Source organism: Diaphorina citri, unplaced genomic scaffold (assembly GCF_000475195.1).
Source record: "Diaphorina citri unplaced genomic scaffold, Diaci psyllid genome assembly version 1.1 scaffold3602, whole genome shotgun sequence".
Lineage (NCBI taxonomy): Eukaryota > Metazoa > Arthropoda > Insecta > Hemiptera > Psyllidae > Diaphorina > Diaphorina citri.
Window position 1 is genome coordinate 1779 of NW_007381002.1, and position 12039 is coordinate 13817.

General features: G+C 40.3%; 1 protein-coding gene across 1 annotated transcript in view; it reads right to left on the reverse strand.

The window, feature by feature from the left end:
• The window catches only part of LOC103520421 (casein kinase I-like), a gene marked incomplete at its 3' end in the record, with an annotated part of 8930 nt that extends 1774 nt beyond the window's left edge, over positions 1–7156 (reverse strand). Inside the window, exons 1-3 of the mRNA XM_026831551.1 lie at positions 7016–7156; positions 4786–4932; positions 1000–1114 (exon numbers count right to left, since the gene is read on the reverse strand). Of these exons, the coding sequence (XP_026687352.1) occupies positions 1000–1114; positions 4786–4932; positions 7016–7156 (403 nt within the window). The remainder of the gene's footprint in view (positions 1–999; positions 1115–4785; positions 4933–7015) is intronic.
• Between the last annotated feature and the right edge of the window lie 4883 nt (positions 7157–12039).

Below are 12039 nucleotides of genomic sequence, written 5' to 3' on the forward strand. Positions count from 1 at the left end.
CCCTAAAAGCTTCGCGGGCCTCAAAAATGGTCTGGCGGGCCTAATGTGGCCCGCGGGCCGCTAGTTGGAAATCGCTGCTCTACTTTGAGATTATATTGGACGGGGAAAGAGCTAGAGGCAAAATGCAGTTAAAACTTCTTTATTTCCTCGTTTTTATTTCTTGTTCCACTTTCTTCTTCCTCTCTTCCCTCTTCTTCTTCTTTTTTATTCTCGTCTTCCTCTTCTTTTCTTGTTCCACTTATTTCTTCGTCTTTTTTTTTTCCTTTTCTGTTTTTTCCTCCTACTTCTTCTCTTGTTCCGCTCCTTTACCTCGTCCTTCTTCTTCTTTTTCCTCTTTCCTCTCTATCTTCTTTTCCTTCTTATTCGTATTCTCTTTCCTCCTCTTCTTTTTCTTCTCCCACATTTTCTTCGTCTTCTTCTTCTTCGTCTTCTTCTTCTTCTTCTTCTTCTTCCTTCTCTTTCATCGTCTTCTTCTTCCTTCTTCTTCTGTACTTTTCCCTGTCGAGTTTAATTTTTGTAATTTTTTTTTTCCTCCGTTCGAGAGTTTCCAGTAGGTTTAACAAGTTTTTTTTTCTTTCTGCAGAAAATCGTAGGCAGTTTGGCCTACTAAGAACTTGAGACGTTTGATGTCTAAATGTATATGTATTTTCTATCTTACTAGGGATTGGGGTCAATGGACTTTTTAGTTATACCACGACGTAAGAACTCCTTAAAAAACATTTCTATTCCGGGGCCATTTGGTTCGCAACACTTGCGCCAATGTTGGAAAACGTTGAGCAACTTTCATTTCACAATCCTCTCAGCCCTCAGCCTATTTGGCTAGGTTCCATACTAAAAGCTTGGCTGAAACCATACTAAAAGCTAAGAAAAATGTTTCAGAAACAAGTCTGGAGATTGGAAAAAGTTGCTGTATTGTTGCAAAAACATATCTGGATTGTTGAGAAACACTCGCTCTCTTTTCACATCTTTATGAGAAAGGTGAGTTCAGGTTCAACTTACCTATTATGTGTATGCACTTGTCTTTTTTGTTCGAAGTTCGGCCTATTAGAAAGTTTTCGGGTTTGACGTCTCTATAAATTAAATGCCTAGTGTGCACATATTCTATACGATGAAGCTGTGAACAGAGAAAAACAGACAACAATGATTAGCAGAAGATCAATAAAATGGATAGTATCCTACCTAAAAGGGTAGAAGAATTGTATGCACCTAAAAAAGAGGTTTGATGGAGAAAACTATAAAGCTGTGTTCACACATAGTCACGGCCGTCGATCGGCATGGCGATAGATTCATGGTGCATCTATATATTGTCGAGGCAGTGTGGACGGTTTCAGTCATCTATCAAGCGCCATCGACTATGTGATGTGGACACAAGTACACAACTTAAGAACGGAGGTCTTATCGTCCCGAAATTGAAAAGAGGACAGGATAGGAGAAAGCCAGCCGTTCCGAGAACGAATCACATCTGTTAAGGATAAAGTTCTCCCCGGGCGGGAATCGAACCCGCGACCACTTACTTACGCGACCCTCCAAGCTAACAAGGCTGAAAATATTTCCCTTCTAAAGATGTCCATATACCTAACTACGAGTATTTGTTTGCGCTTAGCGCTTACAAGGCAGGCGCGCTACATTCCAAGTTAGCTAGGCTGACTACACTTGTTTTGATACACTCTGTAGAATAGTACAGAATATCTCACGAAACCAGACCAAATCACAAGACCATAACAAAACATCTGCAGACATAGAGTGAGAGTACCATCTAGCCAGACACCAGACAAACCAAATAACAGCAGACAGGCACACCAATTGGCACCCAGGCTACCCGACTTACCAAACAATATTCAGAAATACAATAACATGGGTTCCATTCATCACATATTTTTTACTTTCGTTACCTATAAGAAGCTCTTTTCTTTTTTCTTTTTTTCAGCCTAGTTAGCACTAGTTAGAGCTCGGAGGATAGCGCGCCTGCCTTATAAGCGCGAGGTCGCGGGCTCGAATCTGGCCCGACACCAATTTTAGAATTTTATCCTAAACCAGATGAGGTTGGAACGGCCGGCTTTCTCTTTTCCTAGCTGTGTTCCTTTACTCTTCGCTTTCGGGACGATAAGACCTTAGCAGTTACGTACAGTTCCCTCTGTCAAACCTCTTGAGGTGTGTCGAAACATGGTCGATCGACGGCCTTCAACTATGTGTGGGCACACCTTTAAAAATGATAATAAATTTGAACTGCTACCTAAAAGCTATCAACAAAAGCAAAAAAAAAAAAAATTTACACCTATTTTGTACCAAATACACGAGACCTTGTTTAGACCGCGGGAGTAAAGGGACTTTTCAGTCTCATTCTGGCAGAATAAACAGGGTAGGTATATTCTATTTAGTCCACCTGATGAGTCGGCAAGAGTGACCTACCATTAGAGTACCAAGAAAAACCCCTACGGTAGAAACACACTACCATCACGTCACGTGAACTCATGGGGAGTTAGTAATAGCTCAAAGTTTTCACACAATATTATAGGTATTTTTTTTTAAGAGGTTTGACAGAGGGAACTGTAACTGCTATGGTCTTATCGTCCCGAAACCGAAGAGAGAAGGAAGACAGGATAGGAGAAACCCAGCCGTTCCGAGAACGAACATTATCCCATCAGCTTAGTTGGTAGGATAAAATCCGCCCGGGCGGATTTTATCCTACCAACTAAGCTAACTAGGCTGGCAAAAAGACCAAGTAAACAACCTAGCCCCCTAGCCAAGGGCCGTAAGTAGGTAGACAATCTCAATTAGCACTTATGACCTAACTTATACCTTAGATATGGGTACCTTATTCCTAGTGACAAAATAAGTAAGTAGGAGGTGGTATAGGTACTATTTTTTTTTTTTGCTATTAGTGCGTTTTTTCTCATTCAATTATGGACGAACAATCAGCAAAATTGTTTACTTTCGTTACCTATGAGAAACTCTTTTCTTTTTTCTTTTTTTTTTCAGCCTAGTTAGCACTAGTTGGAGCTTGGAGGATAGCGCGTCTGCCTTATAAGCGCGAGGTCGCGGGTTCGAATCTGGCCCGACACCAATTTTAGAATTTTATCCTAAACCAGATGAGGTTGGAACGGCCGGCTTTCTCCTTTCCTAGCTGTGTTCCTTTACTCTTCGCTTTCGGGACGATGAGACCTTAGCAGTTACGTACAGTTCCCTCTATCAAACCTCTTGAGGTGTGTCGAAACATGGTCGATCGACGGTCTTCAACTATGTGTGGGCACACCTTTAAAAATGATAATAAATTTGAACTGCTACCTAAAAGCTATCAAAAAAAGCAAAAAGTACAAGCCTACAGACAAAAAACAACGGGGAAGAAGAAAAAAATCTGCTATTTCAAATTCTGGGCTCCTCTCCAACATAATAATCACCGATTTTTTTTCTCGTTTTATTAAAATAACATACAAACTGGTCCACATTTTCACAACTACTTGTGTCAGTTGTGTCTAACGCTAGCCTATTTGACACAAGACAAAATACCATTCCATTTTCCATTCAGTTTTTTTTTATATAAGGTTACGCAGCTCTCCGAAATGTTTATTGACATTTTCGAGTTATGTCCTCTAACAGGGTGGACGCTAAAAACAATGTCAACCAAGAAAGCGCATTTTTTTACCTACTTGATAGTACACAAAGTCAACGAGAGAGCAGAATAAAAAATGTAAAATTTGACCCCGATTACATTACTTTCCTTCCTATAGGATAAGGAAAGTCAAAATTAAAACATGCAGAATTTTCAAGCAAAATAGGGGAAGGACGAGTTTTTTACCTACTTGATAGTACACAAAGTCAACGAGAGAGCAGAATAAAAAAAGTAAAATTTGACCCCATTACATTACTTTCCTTCCTATAGGATAGGGAAAGTCAAAATTAAAACATGCAGAATTTTCAAGCAAAATAGGGGAAGGACGAGTAATCTGACCTCGGTGTGCAAACCAACTAAATTATATCATTAGAGCAATCTTAGGCGTGCAGTTTCTATTTCTAATTCTACAACTATTCAATACAAAGACAATGGAAGAAAGAAGAGAAAAAAGCATGCAAACACTGAACAAAATTAGAGGAAGGACGAGCAATCTCGCCCCCTCTGTAAAAATGGGGTTCACACTTACACTTACCAACTGAATTCAGTAGCGATCATTAGAATAGTCTTAAGGGTGCATTTTCTTTAACAAAACTATACAAAAAACTAAATTACATCATTAGAGCAATCTTAGGCGTGAAGTTTCTAATTCTAATTCTACAACTATTCAATACAAAGACAATGGAAGAAATAAGAGTAAGAAAGAAAAAAGCATGCAAACACTGAACAAAATTAGAGGAAGGACGAGCAATCTCGCACCCTCTGTAAAAACGGGGTTCACACTTACACTTACCAACTGAATTCAGTAGCGATCATTAGAATAGTCTTAAGGGTGCATTTTCTTTAACAAAACTATACAACATAACAAACAAAGAAGGAGAAAAAACATACAGATAAAATTTCGAACAAAACAAACATTATGCAAATAATTTTCAAGCAAAATAAGGGAAGGACGCGGTATCTCGTCCTCCTGTGAAAAAAAGCGGGTCATTTCAACTATAGGTACAGAAAATGAAAGAAAGAAGCAAAGAAAAAAGGAAGAAAACATGCACGACAATTTCGAGCACAATAAAAGAGCGACGAGCAATCTCGCAAAACATGCAAATAATTTTCAAGCAAAAACAGGGGAACGACGAGCAATCTCGCACCCCCGAAAAAAAGCGGGTCTCACTTACCAACTGAATAGCGATCATTAGAACAGTCTTAAGCGTGAATTTCCTATTACACAGGTCGAACAGGTCCTCGAGGCTCGGGCCGAGAAGTTCCATGACCAGGGCGTTGTATTTGCCGCACGGCCCGAAGTAGTACACCTCCGGTATGCCCTCTGTGGACACAAGGCGGGAAAAAACCCAAATGGAGCGGGGGAAAAATGAGCCAAGAAAAAATAAACACACAAGAAAAAATACGAGACAAGACCACATTACCTTCGAGGAATATTTTATGGGTTCAATAATACAAGAACAAGGAGAAGAGAAAAAGGACCACATAGATTCATAGAACACAGGTTACATCAGAAAACTGTTAGAGGCAATAGGAGACTTCGAGATATTTTAAGGTGAGTCCACACATAGTCGACCGGTGTCGATCGACGGCCGTCGACTATGTGTGGACACACCTTCAGAGGCACAGAAAATAGGGAAAACCAAAAATCACACACAGAGAGGAAAATTGAATCCAAATCCGTCAGGATTAACAGGAATAAACGAAGGAACTGACAGAGACAATCATGGAATGATGCAAAATGAATGGAAAGATAAGGGGAAGAGAAGAGGAAAGAGGAAAGAGAAGATAGGAGACGAGAAGAGGGGAGGGGAGAGAGAGATTACCGCATCAGTGAAGACTATTATCGCCCGGGACACGTGGGAATTTCTCTCTCTCTCTCTCTCTCTCTCTCTCCCACTCTCTTTCCCTCTCTCTCTCTTCGTCTCTCTCTTCAATCAGGGTTCAAATTCACGAACAGTAGGTAGAGAGAGGGAGGGAAGTAGAGAGAGAGAGAGGGGAAATCGACCGGTGTCGATCGACGGCCGTCGACTATGTGTGGACACACCTTCAGAGGCACAGAAAATAGGAAAAACCAAAAATCACACACAGAGAGGAAAATTGAATCCAAATCCATCAGGATTAACAGGAATAAACGAAGGAACTGACAGAGACAATCATTGAATGATGCAAAATGATTGGAAAGATAAGGGGAAGAGACGAGGAAAGAGAAGATAGGAGACGAGAAGAGGGGAGGGGAGAGAGAGATTATCGCATCAGTGAAGATTATTATCGCCCGGGACACGTGGGAAATTCTCTCTCTCTCTCTCTCTCTCTCTCTCTCTCTCTCTCTCTCTCTCTCTCCCTCTCTTCGTCTCTCTCTTCAATCAGGGTTCAAATTCTCGAACAGTAGGTAGAGAGAGGGAGGGAAGTAGAGAGAGAGAGAGGGGAAAGGAGAGCGAGAAAGAGGAAGGGAGAGAGAAAGAGAGGGTGGGAGAGGAAGAGAGAGAGAGAGAGAGGAAGGTGTCATCATTTTGACACACGGGTAATTCTTCCAAAGAGGTATTTTTCCCTCACTCCCCCCCCCTCTCTCTCACAATGGTTAAACCGGGGGGGGGGGGGTTTTTAAAAACCCAGGGGGTCCCTAGCTAACATTGCTGTCGTTTTACAAATAACTACCTCTATCGCTGTCGACAAATGTCGCAGGTTATAACGTCACCAAGTTTAGAATGGCTGCCATTCAATGGCATGAAAATGTTTGCTTGAAATACCATTCGACTACTTATTTACTGTTGGATTGCTGACAGAATGAAATGCGTCAATGGGCAAAATAGTTATAAGTGGGATTAAAATACCCTTTTTGGGCATTTGGCATTTCAGGATTATCAGTATTATGAGGTTTGAACTACTTACTGAATAATTATGGTTTCATCATTTTGAATTTTTTTACTTTTTATTTATTTATTTTTTTACTATTTCTTATCTTATATGTAGGAAGGAAAGTAATGTGATCTGCTGCAATGATTGATGTTCACTTTTTAGTGCCAAATCGCTCGTCTTAAGGAAAGTTTGCCAGCCTAGTTAGCTTGGTTGGTAGCACGTCTGCCTTGTAAGCGCTAGGTCGCGGATTCGATTCCCGTCCGGAGCGGATTTTATCCTGAAGGGATAATGTTCGTTCTCGGAACGGCAGGCTTTCTCCTATCCTGTCTTCCTTCTCTCTTCGCTTTGGGGACGATAAGACCTTAGCTGTTACATTTCCCTCTATCAAAAATCTTTTTTTTTTTTTAGTTTCCTTTTTTAGTTTTCAGGGACGTTTCAAGGAAGGAAGTAAGGGAGTAGGAAAAGGGCTTTTTTCCTTTCCTTTTTTTTAGTTTTCAGGGACGTTTCAAGGAAGGAAGTAAAGGAGTAGGAAAAGGGACATTTTACCAGCTGCTGGGCAATCATCAGGACCGTCTTCAGGGAGAACCGGAACCCGCACAGTTCGAACAGGTCTTGCAGGGACGGACCCAGTAGACTCAGGACGAGCGCTTGGTAGCCCCCGCCACTGGGCTTGTCGGTCTTGTCCATTACCTTGCCGAAGAAGTAGACGCGGGGGAACCCGTGAGGAGGGGGGTCATCTGCGGAGGAGGAGGAGGAAAGTGGTGTAGGAAGGGAGAAGGAAAGGGGAAAGAGAAGGAAGCGAGGGAAGGAGGGAGGGGAAGAAGCAGAGAGGGAGAAGAAGACCAGAAAGAGGATCTATTATAAAATTCCTAAAAGCTGCCAGCTGCCAAGAGAAGAGAAGTAGTTAACACTTTGAAAATCGTTTTCAAGAGACACTCCAAGGACTTTCATTTCTAGTTTCGAAATAGCTCAAAATTAGTACCTGGTAATTGAATTGTAAACGCTACAATGTTACTGCACCCTACTAACTGAATTACAGGCGAAAACAATTTTAGCGCCTTTTCTCCATTTTCTCTGCACTTTTCAGCCTAAACCACATGTAAAAAAATTGCCAAAGGACTCGTGAGCTAAAGGCCTAAACGATCAATGGAAGGCGGTCAACAAATTTAGACAAAAGAGAGGAGGAAGAGGAGGAGGAGGAACATATAGTTACAAAAAGCAATAACATAGGAGGTGACAGGACTCAAGGATGTTGCAAAGGAAAAGGACCAGACAAAAAGGAAGAAATTTCGGCATCAAATAACATAAACAAAATGTCAAAAAGAGTAAAAGGAATCGGGAAGCAAAGAGAAAAGAGGAAACAAGGAGCAAAAATAATGGATGTGTAGGTGTGAAACGAAGGAAAAACAAAGCGAAGAATTTGGAAAAAGGGTGAAAAAAATAACAATGTAATTCGATAAGAAAGAAATAAAGGTACCCTAGGTAAAATTTTCGTACAAATCACAAACAACAGAATATGCAAACAAGAGAAAGTTTGAGTGTAAACTTTGAATCTAGGGCAGGACGATTGAGAAAATCCGGGTATGCACACGAAGAATAGGATAGATTATAGAATATACCTTGTTTAATGTTTATCCTGCTGGAATAGGGCTTAAAAGCCCCTTAACCCGCGCAGTCTAAACAAGGTCTCATAATGTTTATCCTGCTGGAATAGGGCTTAAAAGCCCCTTAACCCGCGCAGTCTAAACAAGGTCTCATGTACAGACAATTTATGGTCTACACTCTACATATTTTACGCGATACAAGTGGGCTACAAAGAATCTCTGCATTTCAAAAGTTCGATCACAACTTTAGTTGTGTAAATAAAGAAAATATGTTAAAGCATATGTGATATGTACACTTAAATGCTTGTCACAAATATCGTTCCACAATTATTACATCTATATAATTTTTATGACTTGACTTGGACTCCAACCTCCAGACACAAAAGTCCAACGCGTTAATGTTCGTTTCTGACAAAGGAAGAAATTTCGGCATCAAATGACATAAACAAAATGTCAAAAAGAGTAAAAGGAATCGGGAAGCAAAGAGAAAAGAGGAAACAAGGAGCAAAAATAATGGATGTGTAGGTGTGAAATAAAGGAAAAACAAAGCGAAGAATTTGGAAAAGGGTGAAAAAAATAACAATGTAATTCGATAAGAAAGAAATAAAGGTACCCTAGGTAAAATTTTCGTACAAATCACAAAACAACAGAATATGCAAACAAGAGAAAGTTTGAGTGTAAACTTTGAATCTAGGGCAGGACGAGTGAGAAAATCCGGGTATGCACACGAAGAATAGAATAGATTATAGAATATACCTTGTTAATGTTTATCCTGCTGGAATAGGGCTTAAAAGCCCCTTAACCCGCGCAGTCTAAACAAGGTCTCATGTACAGACAATTTATGGGCTACATATTTTACGCGGTACAAGTGGGCTACAAAGAATCTCTGCATTTCAAAAGTTCGATCACAACTTTGGTTGTGTATATAAAGAAAATATGTTAAAGCATTTGTGATATGTACACTTAAATGCTTGTCACAAATATCGTTCCCCAATTATTACATCTATATAATTTTTATGACTTGACTTGGACTCCAACCTCCAGACACAAAAGTCCAACGCGTTAATGTTCGTTTCTGACAGGGTAAACAGGGTATCTTCTAATATCTACTTTATTCGTGAGCATACCTTCGACTTCCATAGCGCCCTACTCGACAACACATACTCGACATGCAAAGTAAATTTTATTGGCAGAATAAAGCGGCGAGCTTTCACATGAATTATTAATGGGATCATAATATTTACGATTTATATTTCTATTTCTCTGTTCAGTCGAACTTGAATGAATGCGGACCTGTTTCTGAGAGCAAACGCGTATTTTTCCTTCAGAACCTAACACGGTTTCCTCTCTTCTAATTTCTAATCTAATGTCGCATTTTCCCAGCCATGTCGTGTGTAGTGGAAACATTCTCATTTAAATTACATTGCCTACTGGACATTTGGGGGAAAAATCGGACGAAACTCACGACAAGTGGGACGGGCCTTAAGGGAAAAGTCTAAAATTCCCAACTATCCAGGTTCGACTGTACTTCTGTTCACTCGAACTTGAATGAATGAGGACCTGTTTCTGAGAGCAAACGCGTATTTTTCCTTCAGAACCTAACACGGTTTCCTCTCTTCTAATTTTTAATCTAATGTCGCATTTTTCCAGCCATGTCGTGTGTAGTGGAAAAATTCTTATTTAAATTACATTGCCCACAGGACATTTGGGGGGAAAAATCGGACGAAACTCACGACAAGTGGGACGGGCCTTAAGGGAAAAGTCTAAAATTCCCAACTATCCAGGTTCGACTGTACTTGTAATTAATTTCTATAAATATTTTCACAAAGAAATAAATTTGCCTTCATTTCACTCGTGTCAAGTGTGAATTACAAAGAGTTTTGCTTGTTTGCTAATTTATTCGTTGCTGTGTTTTCGGTTTACAACTTCTCATTTAAATTACATTGCCTACAGGACATTTGGGGGAAAAATCGGACGAAACTCACGACAAGTGGGACGGGCCTTAAGGGAAAAAGTCTAAAATTCCCAACTATCCAGGTTCGACTGTACATGTAATTTTAATTTCTATACATATTTTCACAAAGAAATAAACTTGCCTTCATTTCACTCGTGTCAAGTGTGAATTACAAAGAGTTTTGCTTGTTTGCTAATTTATTCGTTGCTGTGTTTTCGGTTTACAAAACTAAGGCCCGGCGCACATTGAGACACAGCTACGCAGCACAGTCACGCAGCACAGCAAAGCAGTTTTTGTAAACCATTGGATTCAATACGGTTGGTCCAGTAGAAGATACCAACCGTGGAATCTTCTAATATCTACTTTATTCGTGAGCATACCTTCGACTTCCATAGCGCCCTACTCGACAACACATACTCGACATGCAAAGTAAATTCATAACTTACTTACCGTCCAGAAATTGAAGATAGAAGAAGTACAGGAAGTTGCAGGCGCCTTACCCTCCATTCCCTCCAAGCTAAATTGGCTGGCGTATTTAGATTTGTATTATTATATTCATTTTTCGGGGGAGGAGGAGGAGGAGGATTAGTCCTTAAAAAACAACATCTCTGCCGCGTCTTTGGTCTGATGATGAGAATCAGAGTATTCTCGAAAGCTCAACAAATTCTATTGTTGAAAGTAGAATCTTCATCGTTGCAAAAACATTGCTGTCTAAATTTTATGAGGGAAATAAAGATGGTATAGGTGAGACGAGCCAACAGGTTGTTTCACAAAGACTAGAGCACCGTGTCTTTTGTAACAAATGAAAATGAGATTGAACAATCTTAGGGTTTTTAAGTTTTTAATCCCTCCAATCCTTTCAAAACCGTGAGATAGGACCGTGAGATACCCTGCGTATCTCACGAATACAGAAAGCAAAAAGTCTGATCTGAGAGCGAGATTTTTCGTTCATAAAATGGGGGGGGAGGTAGTAAGACTTCTCAACCACCCTGTACATAATACTGTGACTTACCATTTTAATAGCGACATGCTCGTTAGTGTACTGGTTCTTTCCTGAAAGCAGAGAAAAAGAGAAAATTATTAGAATGAAGAAAGGGAGAGGAGGAAAGAGAAGGAAGAGAAGATGAGAAGGAGGGAGAAAGGAAGAGAAGAAGGGAGATTAGGAAGAGGAGGGGAAGATATTAAAAAGTATTGAATAAATTAGACTTCGACGTTTCACATACAGACTCCTTTGACATCTTTTGTTCAGCAGCATTTTTCATTCACAATCACAATTTTTCGTTCATAAAATGGGGGTAGTAAGACTTCTCAACCACCCTGTACATAATACTTTGACTTACCATTTTAATAGCGACATGCTCGTTAGTGTACTGGTTCTTTCCTGAAAGCAGAGAAAAAGAGAAAATTATTAGAATGAAGATAGGAAACCTTTCTTCTTTTTTTCTTTTTTCACGGAAATGTAGGTAGGAAATTCTGGGAACTTCGAATTTAGAGGGAACTCTAACAGCGGAGAGCTTATAGTCCCGAAATCGAATAGAGGACAGAGAGAGCCAGACGTTAGAAGAACGAACCTCATCCGTTTAGGACAAAAGTCGCCCCAGGCGGGAATTGAAACCGTGACCTAGTGTGCCTCCCCACACAGCCCTTGCATCGGACCTAGTGCTTACAAGGCAGGCGCGCTGCCCTCCAAGCGAACTATTTATGAACAAAATGCTGGCTCTTAAGTTCGCGCTAAGCATAGTCTCAAGGCATTTGATTGGTCAATTTTGACTAGAGACTGATCTAAGAACGATCATTCTTGTTCATAAATACGAGTGTAAGCTTTCAACTTGTTAAGATCCTCCGTGTTCGTTCGTTCTACTGCTGTGGGGCGGGACATACTATCAAAGCGAGGACATGTTATATCACAGAATAGACACGGTCCGATGCAAGGACTGCGGGCAGGGACATAATATATGTACTATCAGAAGAACATTTTGCTCAGATAAAGTGTCAATAGGGGAGTTAGAGCG